This window comes from Schistocerca nitens, chromosome 3 (genome assembly GCF_023898315.1).
Source record: "Schistocerca nitens isolate TAMUIC-IGC-003100 chromosome 3, iqSchNite1.1, whole genome shotgun sequence".
Taxonomy (NCBI): Eukaryota; Metazoa; Arthropoda; class Insecta; order Orthoptera; family Acrididae; genus Schistocerca; species Schistocerca nitens.
In genome coordinates this window covers 750,132,538-750,153,676 of record NC_064616.1, presented here as the reverse complement: position 1 = coordinate 750,153,676, position 21,139 = coordinate 750,132,538, and the positions used below count along the sequence as shown (strand labels likewise).

Here is a 21,139-nt window from a genome sequence, read left to right as displayed (position 1 = left end):
TCCCTTTCTCTGCTTTTTGTTTTTCTTGATGATATTTCTGCAATAGCAATAATAATACTAATAATAATAATAATAATAATAATAATAATGCAACAATGATGGTGGCTGCACTGGTTTTTAAACATGACACTGTAAATTCCCACTTGGCTATCTCCTGATGAAACTCATGTGGAAACACTTCTGCAAGTACTTGCAGGAAGTTCCTGAAATAAACTTGCCCAAGTGACTTGCGAAAGCAAACTTGTGCACGTTTTTGTTGTAATGTAAACACCTCAGCAAGTATTTGTATAAGTTACTTGCTAATAGACACCCGCCTTTAACCTTGGAGTCACTGCTTCTCACTCAAGTAGCTCCTCAACTGGCATCATGAGGCTGAGTGCATTACGTTCTAGTTCCACAAATAAGGAAAAATCCCTGCGGTACTGGGAATTGACCACAGGTACTTCATATGGCAGCTGGAAGTGCTAATCACTGAGCTATGGAGGCAGACAGGAATTATTAAAAGGGAGACAGGAAAACTAACAAATGTATCACGATATACACTGGAGTTCAATATGTAATTATGGCGGTAATGTGGGAATGATATGGAAGTGGGTGTGACACTTAGTCAGGTGACCGAATAGTGGATGGTACAAGAAACTTCTTTGTAGCATTCAAAGAGAGATGAGGAGGAGGAGATTAGTGTTTTAACACGCCATCAACAATCAGTTCACTAGAGATGGGGCAAAGCTCCAATTAGGAAAAGATGAGTAAGGAAATCGGCCGTGCCCTTTGTCAGAGGAACCGGCATTTGCCTGAAGCGATTTAGTGAAATCACAGAAAACCTAATTCAGGATGGCCAGACATTGGCATGACCCTCTAAGAGAGAAAAGAGCAAGATGATCACTGGAAGACAACATTAGAAACGTGGATGTATCGCTGAAGAACAATTTTCTTGGAAAAGGCTAGAACAGGCTTCCATACAAAAGTATAAGGTATTTCAACAAGTGTATTCAGTGATTTGACATTACGAAACTGACACAACAATAACAATCACAGGCAAGAGAATAAAAGAAATGAACCTGCTGTTTCTTTCTCTGAAAACAATTAAGTTTCCCCCAAAACTGTCTCAAGCACAAAAAACTATGCTTTACTGTTGAAAATTAAGCAGACAGAGCATGACCGATTCACTGGAAGGAACATAAAATTTTCAGATTTAGGATATAGCTCAAATTAGATTGCTGAATTAAATCAGGGCTAGCCTGAGCTTCACATGAACCAATTTAGAGAAATCACAGAAAACTAAAATCTAGATGGCTGGACAAAGACAGTACAGTGTATTATCCACTGCATTATCTGACTTGGTTTTCGCAATATGGAGCTTGTTTTTCTGTTCATATTGCTTGAAAGCCTGTCTCTATTAAGTGATGAGCAGACGAGGTCACACAAATGCACAAAACATGTTGCTAACACAAATCAAGAGTTACTAAAGATCTATTTTGAGTAACGGCAAGTATGCTAATTATACACTCCTGGAAATGGAAAAAAGAACACATTGACACCGGTGTGTCAGACCCACCATACTTGCTCCGGACACTGCGAGAGGGCTGTACAAGCAATGATCACACGCACGGCACAGCGGACACACCAGGAACCGCGGTGTTGGCCGTCGAATGGCGCTAGCTGCGCAGCATTTCTGCACCGCCGCCGTCAGTGTCAGCCAGTTTGCCGTGGCATACGGAGCTCCATCGCAGTCTTTAACACTGGTAGCATGCCGCGACAGCGTGGACGTGAACCGTATGTGCAGTTGACGGACTTTGAGCGAGGGCGTATAGTGGGCATGTGGGAGGCCGGGTGGACGTACCGCCGAATTGCTCAACACGTGGGGCGTGAGGTCTCCACAGTACATCGATGTTGTCGCCAGTGGTCGGCGGAAGGTGCACGTGCCCGTCGACCTGGGACCGGACCGCAGCGACGCACGGATGCACGCCAAGACCGTAGAATCCTACGCAGTGCCGTAGGGGACCGCACCGCCACTTCCCAGCAAATTAGGGACACTGTTGCTCCTGGGGTATCGGCGAGGACCATTCGCAACCGTCTCCATGAAGCTGGGCTACGGTCCCGCACACCGTTAGGCCGTCTTCCGCTCACGCCCCAACATCGTGCAGCCCGCCTCCAGTGGTGTCGCGACAGGCGTGAATGGAGGGACGAATGGAGACGTGTCGTCTTCAGCGATGAGAGTCGCTTCTGCCTTGGTGCCAATGATGGTCGTATGCGTGTTTGGCACCGTGCAGGTGAGCGCCACAATCAGGACTGCATACGACCGAGGCACACAGGGCCAACACCCGGCATCATGGTGTGGGGAGCGATCTCCTACACTGGCCGTACACCACTGGTGATCGTCGAGGGGACACTGAATAGTGCACGGTACATCCAAACCGTCATCGAACCCATCGTTCTACCATTCCTAGACCGGCAAGGGAACTTGCTGTTCCAACAGGACAATGCACGTCCGCCATGTATCCCGTGCCACCCAACGTGCTCTAGAAGGTGTAAGTCAACTACCCTGGCCAGCAAGATCTCCGGATCTGTCCCCCATTGAGCATGTTTGGGACTGGATGAAGCGTCGTCTCACGCGGTCTGCACGTCCAGCACGAACGCTGGTCCAACTGAGGCGCCAGGTGGAAATGGCATGGCAAGCCGTTCCACAGGACTACATCCAGCATCTCTACGATCGTCTCCATGGGAGAATAGCAGCCTGCATTGCTGTGAAAGGTGGATATACACTGTACTAGTGCCGACATTGTGCATGCTCTGTTGCCTGTGTCTATGTGCCTGTGGTTCTGTCAGTGTGATCATGTGATGTATCTGACCCCAGGAATGTGTCAATAAAGTTTCCCCTTCCTGGGACAATGAATTCACGGTGTTCTTATTTCAATTTCCAGGAGTGTATAACTGCTTAACTTATAAACACACTGATAAGTACAGAAAAACAATATACATTTTTTATAACAGAAATTCAATGATACCTCAATTTTGAGCCAAACGAGCGATCAAGTAGATTTAAAGAGTAACGACTTGGCGAAGTCTCTCTGCTAGCTTCACGACTAGGTCCTGTCGAGAGAGGGATGCCGGATGGTCTACGTTGTCTACCCTCATGTCCTGTTTCTCTGTTTGTAGTTGAAAAGGTAGCATAACTTAGTCTGGATGACGGAGACCCTGAGCGGCTTGTAGCTATGAACAAAATAACAACAATAATAAAGAAAAAGATCATCTTTCAATCATGTTACAAGTAATTTACAGAATAAAAGACATAAACTATATCAGTATATGGGAAAAATATAAGCATCATCACAGAACTAAATAAAACGTGAAAGGTACATATGCACCAGAGTTTTATTTAACAAAACATCATTTTCATTTAAACAAATACATCCATTTGGCACTCAAAACTGTGGTTTTTAATTATTTAAATGAAAAGCGTCATAAATTTCTAAATCCTTGCAATGTCTTGCATTCTAACAGCTTGATATCTCAATCACTAAATATCTAGGTTTTTTATGATTGTTACTGTAGAGTCTCATAAGAAAGAAGTCTACATGCAAGTGCACCAGACACTGCAACTCTTGATGCCTTGTAGTGTCCAACATACCATTCTGTAATGTTTACTTGTAAAATGTTATCCTCAACATCAACTACATGACAATGTTTTGTATGGAAAATAAACTGTATTTATCGATCAACGAATGTTGATGAAAGTCTATTTCATTTGGTTTAGGAAATATTAGATCAAATATATGTTTTCATGTTTGTAAAAATGATTTAACAATTATTCCCTAAATGAAAACTCACTCTGAAGGTGCTTTGTTGTAGCTAACACGGCACGAAATTCGGTAATGTTATTGAGTAGACCATTTATCTTGGAAAACTGCACAACCACCTCATAACTTCATATACTGTTTCCTGCTTGTCATCCAATCAGAGATACGTCTTGTAAAGTGTGGGCTACAGTGATGACTACATAACAAGAACAATTTTACATTATCATTTATCAGCTAGAGAAATGTACTTGTGCCTTAACTAAAGTCTCAATGAATGTAAAACTTGCAAGAATAATTCACATGCACACACTCAGCTGCCCCATCATCAAATATGCTGATGAAATGACTGCTGACAGACTAACCATAGCTTTTATATCCATGGCCCCTTCCACTTGTCTCCCATGGTTTTTAGCATGCTGGTTACTGCACCATCCAAGCTTTACAGCCAGGAAAATTATCAATACATAATGTATTTCATTGAAACCCTGGCTGCATCGTAAGTCCTTTTGTTGTTGTTGAACGGTAGCTCTTTACAGCAAAGTGAGAGTTCCCAGACCTTGTTACAGTTGAAACCACAGTCACAATTAATTAATTTTTAGATTTTTGGGTTGAAAATGTCAAAAAGTTGACTTACTTTTCCTATTTTCATTCACTGATGTCTTACAGCAACAAACTTTGGCATGACTCATCATTGATGAAATAAGTATTTGTTGCTCGGAAGTGTGTAATTAGGGTCACACGTAACTGTCGTGTCTTTATAGTCTGTAGAAAATGCTTAATTCGGTGTTTTTGCAGGACTCATTTGATTTTTTCCAGATAATACACTATCATGTGGAAGACACACATTAGCTGTGGTCTTCTCAGGTTCTTCTAGTTCTACTGTCATTATAAGTTGTAGGGCAGAAGAATATGTATCTGTGTAACCACTCACAGGGTACACAGTCTTCAGCTGCTCAAAAATTTCTTTGTGAGACATTCCATGCCACAGAGGATGCAAGCACTACTAACAGGAATGAACTCTAAAGGGTAAGGTGGAAGAGTAATGAGATATGGGAAGTAGGGAAGGAAGATTAGGGTTGACAATTAGAGACAAAGCACAAGATCAGATGGAGTATAGAGGGAAATGAAACTGGCCATGTCCTTTTGAAGGAACCATCCCAGCATTTGTCTTATGTGGTTTAGGACAATTGAAGAATGGAACTCAGCTCATTCTGCACACACAAATGTATGTAAATGGGGGTAGGTAAATTTCCATTACTTTTTCAGTCAATACCCATGTTTATATCTGAACTATTGTGACCACATATAAGTAATTATTCGATAGCATGGGCTTTAACTAATAAAAGTGATTCTTCTGAGATATAGTCAAGTGTAACAGTTATGCTTAACATAGAGTAATAAAAGTTTGTCACCACATCATTTATTTTACAATAAGTAAGTAATTAAAAATAAAAGGAGGAACTAATAATCCAAACAACACTTTAAATTTTTTTTCTATTGTGTATTAAATTGTAATGGTTAATCAATATGTTCCACAAACTGTCAATAAATTATATTATTCAGTATTTAGCTACCATTCTCCTGAATGTAACAGTCTAGTTAATTTTATTTAAAAAAAGTTTATTTAAAGAAATATGACCAAGTTATGATACATACAAAATATGTACTACCTAAAATTTCTACACAGGTGAAAGTTATTCGTATTAGCCTTGACATACCTCAACTGAAAACACCTTTTCTCAATTTTTTTCCAAAACTAATGTCTTTGAATAGTTGCTGATAATAAAGACTTTCACGTTCCAGAATATTCTTTCGTAAAATTGAATAAGATTTTAATTGCCAATACTATATATTTGTAACCCTAATTCTCATGTCTCACTTTGTCAAAATTAATGTTGAAATTAAAAAGTTTTCATTTCAAGAAAATTCTTGTGGGAAAGGTGGTGGTGGTGGTAGTGGTTGTCGTCGTGGTGATCGCTTTGCAGGGCACTCAACTGCGCGGTCATCAGCCCCCATTAAAAAATCAGAATTCTTACACAGTCCACTCTAGCCAGTCATGAATGATGAAATGATGAGGACAACACAACCAACCAGCTCCCTGGCAGAGAAATGTGGGAAAGGTGAGACTACAAATACAGCTAATGCGCACCAATTAAGTGAGTAAGTGGGTTTCATGGGCCAGTTCAGTGAATCTTTGTTTCACTTTCAATCTGTAAAGGAACTACGCCAATCAGTCTGATTAACCGATTATTTGAAGTATATGCCACTTGTCTGAAAACATCTGTCATTTTGTCTGAGCTGTCTGCAGAAGCTGTGCTACAAACAGGTGATTTGATGTAAACAAATGAAGAAGATGATGATGAAATATGTTTCAATTGCCCCATAAAGATCTCCTGGCCTATTAAACGTGAAGTTTTGTTAGCCTATTTAACCGGGGAGGGGGGGGGGGACAACGAGAGAGAGAGAGAGAGAGAGAGAGAGAGAGAGAGAGAGAGAGAGAGAGAGAGAGAGGAGAAAATGGTGGTTTTCGTGGATTTAAACTTAGACTTTCTTAAAAACTCTTCTAGTAAGAATTTATTAGTCACTAACATTAGTGGTTTTTGGGGATTTTAATGTAGATTTTCTTAAATACTCTATCAGTAAGAATTTATTAGTCAGTAACATCAATCAACTTAATTCCTACTGTAAACTTCCCAACTAGGGTAGCTTACTGCTTCAAAATAACCCTTGATTACATCTTTATACGAAGGTCTAATTAACAAAATTATTTTACAAAATCAATAGTCAAAGGCCTCTCAGACCATGACATGCAGTTCCGTTTGTTACATGTTACTACTGAACATGTTACCACTAAATCAGAGTTCAACAGGGTAGCCAGTAAGCCAGAAACTGATTATTTTAGGAAACTCCTCAAAGACATGAACAGGTGCGATGTATACAGTGCTTAAGGCAGGTATTAAAAAATGCAGCACTCTATTAATAATGTCCTGACCCTATTTGATACATGTGTTCCCCGAAAACTAGTACAGGTTAAACATAAGTCTACAAAGAACATAAGGTTTACTCAAGGAATAAAGGTGCCTTGTACAACAAATAGGAAACTATACCCGTCAATCGGAAAAACAGCTCTGATGCTGATGCTATAGTTCATTACAAGACATGCTGCAAAATATTGAAGATAGTAATACAACCGTGAAACAAAATGCATTATGAGAAAAAGATAGGAGGAGACTGCTAGAACGAGAGGTGAAGAGGAGCAGATAGCATTAATAGTAAATGATACACAGGTAACAAGATGTGTGCAGTGTTGCACAACTTTTTAACACAGATTTCATAAATGTTACTGAAAAGAAGGGTTGTCATGTTCAGAAGATGCTACGATGGAATATCTCAGTCCAGTCTTTACAAATAACTTCAGTAAAGGCTACACTGGGAAAGCCAACATTAGGAATCAAGTAATAAGGAAAGAATTAGGATTCAACCAATAACCCAGAATGCAATCCTATACACAGAAAAATGGAGAGAACGTGTACTTCATATGTCACCACAAACATTTCCCAAATCGCATGGGGCAACGATGGTGAGACTGGAACAGGTCGTATGTCCAACCCTGGAGTGATAGAAGAGAAGAATATTAATATGATCCTTATTACACCTACATAAGTAAGGTCCACCATAAAACCATTAAAAATAAAAAATCTCACAGTTATGATAAAATATTTACAAAGTTAATTAAACAGTGTGCTTCTGATTTTAGTAACTGTTAAGTTACTGTTCAGCGGAACATTTCCTGAGTGGTTGAAATATTCTGAAGTTAAGCTCTAGTTTCAGAAAGGATATAAAGAAATACAGATAAATTTGCATCTTATTTCTCTTTTACCAGGATTCATAAAAATTTTAGAAAAGTTAATATAAAATTGGGTTCTTAACCATCCTACAACAAATAACATTTGTCAAAGTCACAGTTCAGATTTCTAACGAGTTCTGATATTGAGAAGCCTATCTACACACACAGCAAGAATGTACTTAATTCATTAGACAATAAATTACAGGCTACTGGCATATTTTGTGATCAGTCAAAGGCATTTGACTCTGTAAATCACAACATTCTTTTCAGTAAATTAGAATATTATGGTCAAAAGGAAATGTTGCAAAATGGTTCAAATTCTACCTGGACAGGACACAAAGGATGTCAGTAGGAAAGAGATTGTATTAAGCTATTAGGTATCATTCAACTGGGAACTAATTACACGTGCTGTCACACCAAATTCCATCTTAGATCCCTTACTTTTCCTTGTGGATATCAATGACCTTTCATCAGTAACAATTCGAAATGGCAAGTCAGTATGCAGATGATAGTTAAAAGTTTAATTATGAATAAAGTTCGCCTCAAGGATCTATTGGCAGCCAACTTCTTCTACTCCACTGATGAATTTTTCAGTACAACTCACTGACATGTACATGATACTAATAATCTCAAATAATGTTAAGTATTACATACAACCTGACTCCTGTATAAATTTAGTGACAAGTTTGTTATTGCATTTTAAATGAAAATATGTTCATGATTTTTTTGCTTATACCACATCCATGAGGACCATTTCACTTGGGATCTGTGAAAGGTACATTAGCATACCTGTCGTTCTTTGTAAATATTTACTGTGTATTTTTGTTTTCCGACATGTTCTACATCCTTGTGGATCTCCTCACTACGGCTCTATTGGAATGAAAAGTACATCTAATCTAATTTAACCATACCAAACCCAACCTCGGACAACAGGCAGAAGCAAAAGAGAAAGATACACAAAACACAATTTGTTTGTAATTTTTTCTCCCAATGATAATTAAGTAGTGCACGAATGGTGAACACTTACACCTACAATGCACTTACTTTGATCAATGATCAACTCTGCTGCATACTGACTTGGCTGGAATATTACAACATGAACACAGGGGTGGCTATAAAGTCATCACTGCATGAGATCATAGATACTTAATACACTAATTTGAGTTGTAATTGCTGAGGTCCACCTTCCCATTTTCTTAATGGGATCTGTGTGAATCTTACAATTGATATCAAATTTTATCAGCTGTTCTGACAACACTGAACAATGTTGATGCAAAAATGTTGCCTACAATGACTGCCCTAAAAATCTGCCACTTAAGGTACACAGAGAACTGTGCTACGTAGCCAGAACTGAAATACCAGTTACAAGCCTTCACTTTATTGGAAGGAAGTGACCCCTGCCCATATTACTCATATACTGGAGCAATATTTACATTATTTATTAACTACACTTTTACAGGGTATGTACTAAGAACAGGAACGGCAACATTACAGTTTCATACTTTCTCATACGAACTTGTAATTATCACAGTTGCCTTAAAACTCATTTGACCAACTGTCTACCATTTACAAGGCTATCTTTTCTCTGTTGTTTCATTTACTATACTTACAAACTTGAGCACAATCCTTATATACATTCTTGTTTCAATGAAGCTAAGTATTGGCAAATAATAAATTCTATAAATTACTTCCATCCTGGCTCCTCCATAAAAATTTGATCTATAATAAGCAACAACTTCAGAAAATAAAACCTTACTTGTTACAGAAATATATACCCACTACTTTACAGTTAACATCTACCAAAATTTATTTTATTATATGCCTTGACTTTTAATGAGATTTTGGGTCTCTTTCATACCAAGAATTGCATGATCATCATCATCAACAACAACAACAACAACAACAAACAAACACACACACACACACACACACACACACACACACACACGACAAATATATTAACAGTAACAAAATGAGAGAAACTGAAGAAAATTAATAAAAAGAACGAACTGAAGATACTTACGTTGGGACTGAGATACATTTGACATCCGACTCCTTGTTCTGCCCAATCTTTCTGGAGATGTTATGACACTTGTGGACATGCCAGATGAGTCTGCAGCTTTCTTTCCTGGCCGAGCTGCGAACAACAGTTATTTTCCAGAATCTTCCTATCAGTGTTCATCTTAATAACAGTAAAAATGAAACTATTCAAAGCACACAGCAACTTGATACAGCAACTTGGGTAAATGAGCAAATTTTTCCATTCCGTACAAGATACCAGAGAGAACAGCAAAGGAGGAAGGCAAGGTGAGGACAACTCAAACAAGAACCATGTTGCTGAGAGTTGTTTTTATAAGTCTATGTTTAATGAGTTCCAAAAGCAGACAGAATGATGCTAGATTGGGCAGTGCACTTTTTCATATTTGGTGATTATGTCCAAATATTTATTGCAGTATAAACAAAATTAGTGAATTTAAGTTATAAAATTCTCTTCTAATTAAAACTAGGGAAAATAATGTAACAATACACTAAATTTTTGATACACAACCTTGGGCACCTTAGCTAAGATGAAATATTAATGATGCATGCAACAGTTAATGTACACTGCCATGTTCAGCTGGCCATTGATATTTCATTACGGATTCATATGCCTAGTTGCAACAATGTCAGTGAACTAGCATAAAATTATATGAACGGATCAAATCATGAAGAAGGCAGCGATAACAAATGGACCACAGCAGCAGACTCAGATTGTTCTACTGTATGTTTCTTACTGTGTGTGTGCGCATGTATGTGTAGAGGGCACTTGTATAACATTGCAGGCCTTGGAACATTTTTAATTGGCCAGGATTTTTATTGAACAGAAATATTCCCAAACATTTGTGTAGGCTTCATTTACACATCAGCATATGATATCGAATTATGACTGTAGTAACACAGATCTGTCACGAGTTTACTACTTTGCTAAAACAGAATGTACAAGAAATATAAAACATACAAAACTTTTCAGCAAGAAGATGCCTCTGATTATGTAAATGTGGTTTAAGATCAAACATGAAGTCAAATAGTTTCTCAAAACCTTCCATCATAGCAAAAACTAAAAAAGAGTTGAATTCAGCTAAAGTAACCAGCTTACTTACATTGCCTATGGTCATCTTATATCCAAGCAGCAAAAAAACAAACAGAAACACAGATTGATTATAAGGACTAGTAGGCACATACATAAGCAAGCGTTAATGATAGGGGAGGAAAACAGAATCTCTCCTTTATTTAAACCCCACTTTCACCTTGATTCCAATTAAGAATAGTGGGGGCGAAGACAGAGAGGAAGAAAGAAAAACACACACACACACACACACACACACACACACACACACACACACACACACACACACACACACAGTGGCAGGGGGCTGAGATGGGTGTAGGGAAGAGGACAGAAGGGTGAGACAAACTAAAGGTGAGGTGAGGGTGGAGATATCAAGTAGTGTATATGAGAGCGAGACAAATGTAACAGCAGAGCCCTTTTCTGTTCCCTCTAATGTCATAGTACATGTAGAAAACTACTGGAAAAATTTCATGAACCCATTACTGATACTGATTTACTACAATCACATAGTGCGATAATGGCAAAGATCATAGACAGCTTCAACTTTATTAAGTCATTGTATATAGTACAAATCTAAAAAAAAACTACCAGATCGTTTCAAAAATTGCAAAAATAATAGATACAAAAAATAATGGTAATGTGTAACAGTCACCCTCCCCACAAACAGAGGGAGGGAGACAACTTGTACTACCAGTTCCTCAGTTTATTCCATTGTCAAAGAGGCTTTGTAAGCAGGTGCCTTGTCCTAAAGAATGTTGTTTTTATTTTTTTCATTTGGATCCATTTTCATTTATTCAGACAACTTTTTTTCCAAATTTTTCCAACAATTGTGAGATTTCTGTGGTATTCACCAGATTTTGTTTCACCCCTGGTAAGGTACTCAATAAGAAGAATGAATTTTGCTACCTAAACAACACTGGTCATAACTTCTGCTACAAGTTTTAAGTTAGATTTATCTTTTCTGTGCTGTCGCATATGATGACAAGACACTGACTAAAAAGCAATGGCAGCAGCCAGACTGAACAATTTATGCTTGCAGAATACATAGCAAATTCCACCACAAGAGTGCCAGCTGGTTGGGGCCGAATTTAACATGTGACATCCCGTGAGACCATGCTGCTCTGTCCAGCTGGGCATGTGGACGTGGCCACAGCCACAAGGGCTAAAGGAGGCCACACACAATCCAGGAGAGTTTGTCAGTTGGGTACAATCATAACAGATGGATCCCATGTTAAGTCAGGCCTCAGGTCTGGACTTAGAATAAGCTCTGGTGCCGCTCCTCCATACTTAGCGTGTTGCTTCTTCTTGCGAAATTTACAAATTGTACAAAGGTCAGTACAGTAAACATTGTTCTCGAGTATTGCCTCCATATGTTCATATTTCCTCGACATAGTGCCATAATTTTCAAAATATTTGATTAGCCGAAGCCATAGACTGCTAATTGAACAGATCTACCTCTGCATAATGTCAATCAGCATAGAGTTTATTCGCTGGATGCAACATATATAGATTACTTTAAGCTGCAGGGTTTGTCACTGATTAGGAAGGATTGTTTGCTGTTTTCTTATTCGGCAACAGCATGCTACATATTAATGGAATGGGTCGCCCTCCCTTTTGTAATTGAACCCACTCAGCCAAATGTCAAGCAAAAATTTGAAACAGTTCTGGGGGGTCCTTTTCTTTACTTGAACAATCAGTATGCTGGCTAGTGGCATGGACGGAAGAGCAACAGAGGAGAAGAAGAAGAAGAAGAAGAAGAAGAAGAAGAAGCTGGAACGAGACCACCAGACAGATGATGCCAAGAGAAGACAGAAGAAACTGGAACAAGCCGCTGCACACAGACGATGCCTGAAGTTAAAGCAGTCATCCCAGAAGGCAACCAGGAGCGGTGCAGCAGCAGCAGCAGACGCTGGCGTGAGTACACACATAACACACAGTGTTGGTCTAGCAGAAGCAACAACAGCGAATGGTGGTACAAGGATTCAGACAACACTTCATAGTGGAATGTGCACAGCAGCAACACTTCACTCAGTGAGGGACACAGCTTAGCAACTATGTCACGTAACAAAGACGTACATGCAATGATACTGACACGCAAGAGTCATCATATTCTAATTAGGTTTTTCAACAACTGCGATATAGCATTTAAGGGAGTTCGAATGCCCTATCCCGACAATGTTAAATTTAGTGACTTGGCTTCCCCTGTATTTCAGAAACTACTGTAGCCATTGACATGAAACTTTTACAGGACATTAAACTGTATTTTCTGAATCTACTAAACTACAATAATTGCATTTCAGCCACTGCTTTCAGAAATACAACATTTTAATCATGCAGTTAAAATTTTGTATACTTTTTTGTACTTTATCCTAAATAATTTTAATTATACATAACATCATGTTCTTCTTTTATTTCAGCTTGTTGAAAATTTGAATGCTTACTCAAAGTGGTTTCCAAGATTTAGGAAAAAGGAAACAGAAAATGTGAATGTAAAGTTCCAAAAGACTGTAACTCATTTAATATATGCTTAATATTTTTATTTTTAGTCACTCAGAAACACCATGAACCACACTGTATATCATCATCTTGATCTTATTCCAAGTTTTTTCTTCTTTTCTTCCTTCTGGACTCCTTCGTGGCCAACTGTGCTGCATACTCTGCTTTATCAATGTGAACCTTGTCCATTCATTCAAGTTCTCTGATGCAGTTTACTCCAGGATTAATTCTCATGTGCTGTAGCAGTTTCACCCTACCAATGTTGCCATCATTAAAAACAATAACAGCATCACTGAAACCCCCCCCCCCTCCAACTTAAGTGTCTTCATACAAAGAAAAACATTTTTTGGTAAGCGAGTCCATATAAGATTACTGAATGAATCATTGGTATTTTGAGTCTGACCATCCAGACACTTCCCCAGTAATTCATGTTTGTCAGGTCTCTGTAAATAGGTCTTATGATATCCATGACTGCTGCTGGGATGGAACGTTTATGGCTGCATGAACTGTTTGAGTATTGCGCATTGCGTAATTGCACCATGAATCAGGTCCAGGAGGGCAAAGATGGTGTACTGGTTTTTTACCAGTTGACAGTCTGTGGAAGAAGGTAGCCCATACTGCCTGCTTCATTTTCAACAAACCCTCAGTATTATTTCTAATGGCCATCCCATAATACTGCTGTAGTTCATCACTCATTTTGTCTGTTAGCCTGCCTCTTATGGATTTACCATCAGAAAATTTCTTGTCTGCAAACTTTGTTTCAACTTCCTCAACCTGGTCCTCTTCTACCACCACTTGTGCCTTTGTCATTTCTGTCACATACATGCCCTTCTTCATTCCCTGATTTACACTTATAACAATGTTTCGTTAAAATCTGGAAATCTATTACCTTTCTTTCCAGTATACACACTGGTCACCGTAGCAACAGAATTCTTAGAACTGTAGCCGCACTTCTGCCAAGTGCCATCAAAAGCTACTGGTATGTCAGTCATACTATCATTTATTTCAACAGCTTTGTTTGCAGCACCCTTCATTGACTCACATGCAACAGATTCCACAGCAGCTCCAATAAATCCTGCATACTTGTCGATTTTACAAGGTGGGTTTGGCATATTCATCACAAGGTATCATGAGAGTCCCCTCTCTGGGGACACCACCTCGTAGTTGAAATACTGATCATGCAGATAGAAAGGCTTCTGTGTATGCATGAAGCTGAGGGCTATGACAGCTGTAGTGTAGCTAATGGCAGAATCTCCTATGCTGGATGAACCAGATGAGCAGAGTGCCTCACAAAGCTCCACTACAATTCATGCTGAGGGATGTGTGGCATGTAGCAAAATGTGTCATGAATGTAGTCTCAGGGCTACTGGTCAACCGACCCAAGTAACTTGCACCATGCTGAGCACCATGGTATCAACATAATAAATGGCTAAATCTCATGGTACCAAAATGGAGAAACAAAAACTGTGGGATTTGATGAGACTTAAAACACCCAAGCATTGAGGTTCGAACTAATGGAAGCTGTTTCTGGAATTGGATCAGTTGATAGACCAATCCAAGAAGAGGAAATCATCACTGAGAAGTTGGACTGTATCGAGGTCAAATCATTGTCTGGGGCTGAGAGGAGAAAACTTCACAAATAACAAAACGAAAAGGAAGACAAAAGGTCCCAAACTTAAGACCTCTACAAAGGTGGTCTCAGAGTGAAGGGGGAAAACAGATCCCTTCTACTTCCAAGGCAAGGAACCAGAGACAAGTCGAGACAAGGAACAGGAGAGGAGTCTAATAGCCAAGGTAAGAAATAAGGAAATAGACCCTTAGTACTGCAGTCTTGGTTTTCAGGATGGCAGTCACCCAACAAGGATAACCATTGGTCAGCACCATCATCTTGCAGCATCCCCCCCCCCCCCCCCCAACACACACACACACAGGTCCTGGCCCCAAATTCAGGAGGCTCTACCTGGACAAAGGCACTCTTCTCTTTGCCTGTGAGGGGATGGCAACAGTTGACTGGCTTAAGGAGATGGTACCCAAGATATCTCTGTGGAAGATAAAGGTGCTCATCAAGACAGCACCAACACCGTAAAAATATCAATTTGGGTAATGAAACTTCTTAAGCATACTCCACAACAGACAGATTCGAGGATCTATGACAGCAGAACCAAACAGTCTAGAGAATTTGAGTGTGATCCACTAAAAGGTCGTATTGGAATTCCAAACCCCTGTGATGGAAGTCAGTGAGGAATCCTTGAGGGCAATGGGAAGAAAGGGTTCTTGCAGGCTATCATCAGAATAATCACACACACTGGAAATGACCATGGTGTGGAGTTAGTGGCTGCAAGGGTTGCAGATAAATCTGCAACACAGTAAGGGGGCAACTGCCACCCTGAGTCGTCTTCTGGGAAGACAAGAGGTGGACGTTGTCCTGATCCAGGAACCCTATGTATATAAACGAGGAGTTTCAGGTCTTGGGGAAACTGGAGAATGATGCTGGAGGCAAAATGCCAGAGGTAACATACTAGAAATTTAAAGAACACCAAAATATGCATTTATGTTGAGTGCGGAATTTCATTCCTGCCCACAGCGGACTTTCGTTTCAGGGACTTAGTGAATGAAGTTGCAAAATTAATGTAGCATGTAGACAGGTGTTCATAGCTGAATGAACAACTGTTGGTTGGTTGTGATGCCAATGCCCACAACCTGTTGAGGGGAAGCAGCAACACCAACAGCAGAGGAAAATTTAATTGAGAGTAGCCTGAAGATCCTGAATAGGGCATTAAATTAACCTTCATGAACATAAGAAAGGAAGAAATAATTGACATAACTTTTGGGTTCACCTTAACGGGTAGTTACGTCAATTAATGGCATGCGGTGTTGGAGCCATCCTTATCAGAACACACATATAACAAGTTTGAGGCTGAAATGAATGCTAAATAGACCATGGCCTATAGGAATCCTAGGAACACAACATAAGAGTCTTATAGGAACGACCTAAACTCATCCATATCTGAATTTGTAATTTTAGTAAGGACTCCAGTAGCACTCGAGGAAATTGCAGATGAAGCGACATCTGCCATTATGACCTGGTACTTAGAAAATAACAACAACCTGGAATTGCAAAGGAAGCCAGTAAGAAAACTGTTAAACAATGCATGAAGTAAAGGACAATGGGCAAAACAGCTGAAGGCATTTGCCAAACACAGCCTTGTCATTAAGCAAGCAAAACTATCTGAAGCCAGAGAGAAATCTACATCTACATCGATACCCTGCAAGCCACCGTAAGGTGCGTGGCAGAGAGCACCCTGTACCACTACTTGTCATTTCCCCTCATGTTCCACTCGCAAATAGAGTGAGGGAAAACCTACTGTCTAATCACCTTCGTATGAGCCCTAATTTCTCATGTCTCATCTTCGTAGTCCTTACGCACGATATGTTTGTGGCACGCCCGATGTATGTCGGCGGCAGTAGAATCGTTCAGCAGTCAGTTTCAAATGCCAGTTTTCTAAATTTTATCAAAAGTGATTCCCGAAAAGAATGCCGCCTTCCCTCCAAGGTTTCCCCTTTGAGTTCCTGAAGCATCTCTGTAACACTTATGTGTTGTTCGAATCTACCAGTAACAAAATCTAGCAGCCCTCCTCTGAATTGCTTTGATACCTTCCTTCAATCTGACCTGGTACAGATCCCAAACAGTCAAGCAGTACTCAAGAATAAATCGTACCAGATCCTACATGCAGTTTCCTTTACAAGTGAACCACTCTTTTCTAAAATTCTCACAATAAACCAAAGTCAACCATTTGCCTTACTTACCACAGTTTTCACATGCCCATTCCACCTCATATCACTTTGCAGTGTTATGCCCAGATATTTAAACGACTTGATTATGTCAAGCTGGACACTAGTGATACTGTATCCGAACATTACAAGTTTGTTCTTCCTACTGATCCACATTAACTTACATTTTTCCACATTTTGGGCTAGCTGCCATTCATCACACCAACTGAAAATTTGGTCTAAGTCGTCTTGTATCTTCCTAGTCACATCTTTCTAGTCACTCAACTTCGACAATTTACCACACACCACAGCATCATCAGCAAACAACCATAGACTGCTGCCCAACCTTCCCACCAAATCATTTATGTACATAGAGAACAACATCAGTCCTGCCACATTTCCCTGGGGCACTCCTGATGGTACCCTTGCCTCTGATAAACACATGCCATCGAGGACAACATACTGGGGTCTATTATTTACGATGTCTTCAAAACACGTATCTGTGGACTTATTCCATATGGTCATACCTTTGTTAACAGTCTGCAATGGGGCATTGTGTCAAATGCTTTCCGGAAATCTACAAATATGGAATCTGCCTGGTGCCCTACATCCATAGTTCTCAGTATATCATGTGAGAAAAGGGCAAGCTTAGTTTCGCATGAGTGATGCTTTCTAAAACCATGCTGATTCATGGACACAACTTCTTAGCTTCAAGAAAGTTTATTATATTCAAACTGAGAATGTGTTCAAGGATTCTGCAGCAAACAGATGTTAGGAATATTGGTCTGCAATTTTGCGGGTCCATTCTTTTAGCTTTCTTATATACTGGAGTCACATGTATTTTTTTCCAGTCGCTTGGGACTTTGTGCTGGGCGAGAGATTTATGATAAATGCAAGCTAGGTAAGGGGCCAATGCCGTAGAGTAAGTACTCTTTCTAAAATCAAGCTGGGACTCCATCCAGACATGGTGATTATTTGTTTTCAAATCTTTCAGTTGCTTCTCTATGCCAGGTATGCGAATTTCTATGTCGTCCATACAGGAGTCTGTCCGATGGTCAAATGATGGAATGTTTGTATGTTTCTCCTGCATAAACAATTTCTTGAACATGAAATTTAAAACTTTGGTTTTTGTTTTGCTATCTTCAACTGCCACATCAGACTGGTCAACAAGGGACTGAATGGAGGCATTAGAGCCACTTAACAATTTTACATATGACCATAATTTTCACAGGTTCTCTGTCAGATCTTTTGCTAAGGTGTGATAGTGGTAGCTGTTGTATGCTTCACACATAGATCTTTTCACAGACACACGAATCTCTACTAACCTTCACTTGCCATTGTTTGTGTGTCCCTTTTTGACCTAGAGTGCAACAGCCTCTGTTTCCTCAGCACCTTGCGAATTTCGTTATTAAACCTTGGTGGGTCTTGATCATCCTTTATCCATTTACTAGGCACATAACTCTCTACACCATGAATTACAATCTGCTTAAACTTTGCCTGTAATTCCTGGGCGTCCATCTTACTGGTACCAAGTGATGCCAATTCACTTTATAAGTGTGATGTTAATAACTCCTTATCTGATCTGTCTAGCAGGAACACTCTCCTAGCCTTCTTGACTAATTTATTACCTCTCATAATCATGGTTGCTATAATGACATCATGATCGCTAATCCCCACTTCTATATTGACATGTCGATAAGGTCTGGCCTATTTGTAGCTACAAGGTCTAAGATATTTTCATTGTGAGTGGGCTGCCAAGCTAGCTGCTCAATACTATTTTCACAAAACGTGTTCAAAAGTATTTCGCATGACTGTCTGAACCCCCCCCCCCTCCCCCAATGAATCTGTAGACATCCCAGTCTATATGCAACAGGTTAAAGTCACCTCCAACTAGTATTGCATGATCTGAGTATTTATGTGCTATTGGCCATAGACTTCCTTTGAATGACTCTAGAACTGTCAAAGCGGAATCAGGTGGCCACATCCAACAATTAACATAGTTTCACCTACACCTGTTATACGTGACCAGACAACTTCACTGTCACACTCAATTTCAACATCAATAGAGACGATATTTTTGTCAACTGTAATGAACACTTCCCCTCCTATGGCCTGTAATCTGTCTTTCCGATACACATTCCATGACTCACTAAATATCTCAGAGATTTCCACTTTGGGTTTCAGCCAGCTTCTGGTCCCAAGAATAATTTGAGTGCAATAACTTTCCGGGAGGGCAGTAAATTTGGGAACTTTACTACGAATACTTAGACAGTTTACTGGTAAAATTGTGACAGTCAAAGTGTCTTGATTCTGAATGCTGTTTGCCTTCCTTTGCTGTGAAATCGACTGGCGAATGTCCATTACAGAACCTCAAACTACAGCCTAGCCTAAAAAACCCTCATGTGCACTCCACAAGTACTCTGCTACGCACCCCTGACCTATCAAGGGAAGTCCTATAAACCCCAAGGCCAGCAGTCTTCACCACCTCTGCCAGCTGTCCGTACAAACTAAGGATCGCCTCAGAACCCATGCGACAGGCATTGTTGGTACCGACACGAGCCACAACTTGCAGACAACTCCACCCTGCACGCTCAATAGCCACCAGAAATGCAGCCTCCACATCTCAGATGAGCCTTCCTGACAGACATACCAGGTGCACATTGGCTTTCTTTCCAGCCCTGAATGCTATCTGCCTAGGGGCTCCATAATGCGCCAAACATTGGAGCTCCCAATAACAAGTAAACCCTTGCCCCCCATGTGGCTGCTTGGACCCTGGTGAAGCAGCAGCCACCTGTCCACTCAGGGTGAATGGAAAAGGCCAGGCAGCCAGTTTCCACATTGGCCGTCCGCCTTGAGCAACGCGAACATGTTACCATCCAACAGTCAGCCTGCTGTGAGGGCAGATCCATCATGTCATATGCGCTAAAAGGTGCCTCGGAAGCAGAGCCCATGGGCAAAACAACTGACACCTGAGGTGTCCCATGCAACGTGCCAGATTCTCCGGCACTGCTGTACCCTGAGGCTGCAACCTGAAGGTGACTGACCATAGCCAACAGCACATATAGCTGTTTGTGAACTCTGGTCAGCCCCTCCTGTTTCCGCACACAGCATGCACACATCATACCCATCCTAGCAAGACTAACTGAAGAAGTAAATATAAAAGCAGACAATCCTAGATATGCGACCTGTTACCTTCCTGATGTGCCACCAATGGACACTAATGTGTTAAAAGAGCTACGTAGGTGGCTGTTCAGTGACTCAATTACTATTAGCCTGTCCTGCTTTTTCCTAAAGACATTAGTAAAATTAGTTAATGTGTAAGCTAAGGACGGGAGGTTAACTAAAGTTACTCTACATGTGAACTAACATGTATATCAACTATGCAAGTCATGTGAAACAGCACTTCACCAGTTTGTTGAGAAGGTGGATAAAGCACTACGCTTTCAGGAAATTGCTACCTGCACCCTCCTGGACATTAAAGGGGGTTTCAGCAATACAACCACGGCATTAGGACCACCATATATAAGTAGTTTAAGACTATACTGCTGGAATCTTAAGCTCTTGGACAAAACTCTACTAGTAGAGGAGGCAATAAAATAACTTTGGGTAATCCTGAATGCAAAACTATATTTGACCCCACAGATAAACAATGTGTGTTCCAAGATGGAAGGTGCTCTTATGTGCATTAGAAGGGCCTGTGGTAAAAACTGGGGTCATGGCCCAGAAGTATGTACTATATATACACCAATATAATAAGGTCTATGATCAAGTTATAGGGCTACAGTATGCTGGAAGGAAGTACAACAGCAGATGGCTTCAAACGAGCTTTGCAAGGTACAGAAATTGGCCTGCTTAGCAATAACACGTGGAATCAGCAGCATACTCACCGCTGGGATGGAGACCATTCTGGACATGCCGCCTTTACACCTTTGTGTTACAATGGAGGTAGCAGCAACAATAACATACAAGAAGTAAATGGAAATCCTTAAGAAATCCAGACTCCCATACCAACATAGTGAATATGGTAAATACAGGAAATGCTGGCTAACTATACAACTCTCAGGTACTTCAATAACCCTTTCAAGGTGACTCTGGGAACCACAGCTGACAATAACG

The 21,139-nt window shown here is 40.2% G+C and overlaps 1 protein-coding gene across 6 annotated transcripts in view; it reads right to left on the bottom strand.

The window, feature by feature from the left end:
- The window catches only part of LOC126248748 (CLIP-associating protein 1-A), a 275,249-nt gene that overhangs the window by 94,440 nt on the left and 159,670 nt on the right, over positions 1 to 21,139 (bottom strand). For all 6 annotated transcript variants that reach the window (XM_049950080.1, XM_049950084.1, XM_049950085.1 and 3 more), the window contains 2 exons: positions 9,671 to 9,784; positions 3,009 to 3,213 (listed from right to left, as the gene is read on the bottom strand). In XM_049950080.1, coding sequence (XP_049806037.1) covers positions 3,009 to 3,213; positions 9,671 to 9,784 — 319 coding nt within the window. The remainder of the gene's footprint in view (positions 1 to 3,008; positions 3,214 to 9,670; positions 9,785 to 21,139) is intronic.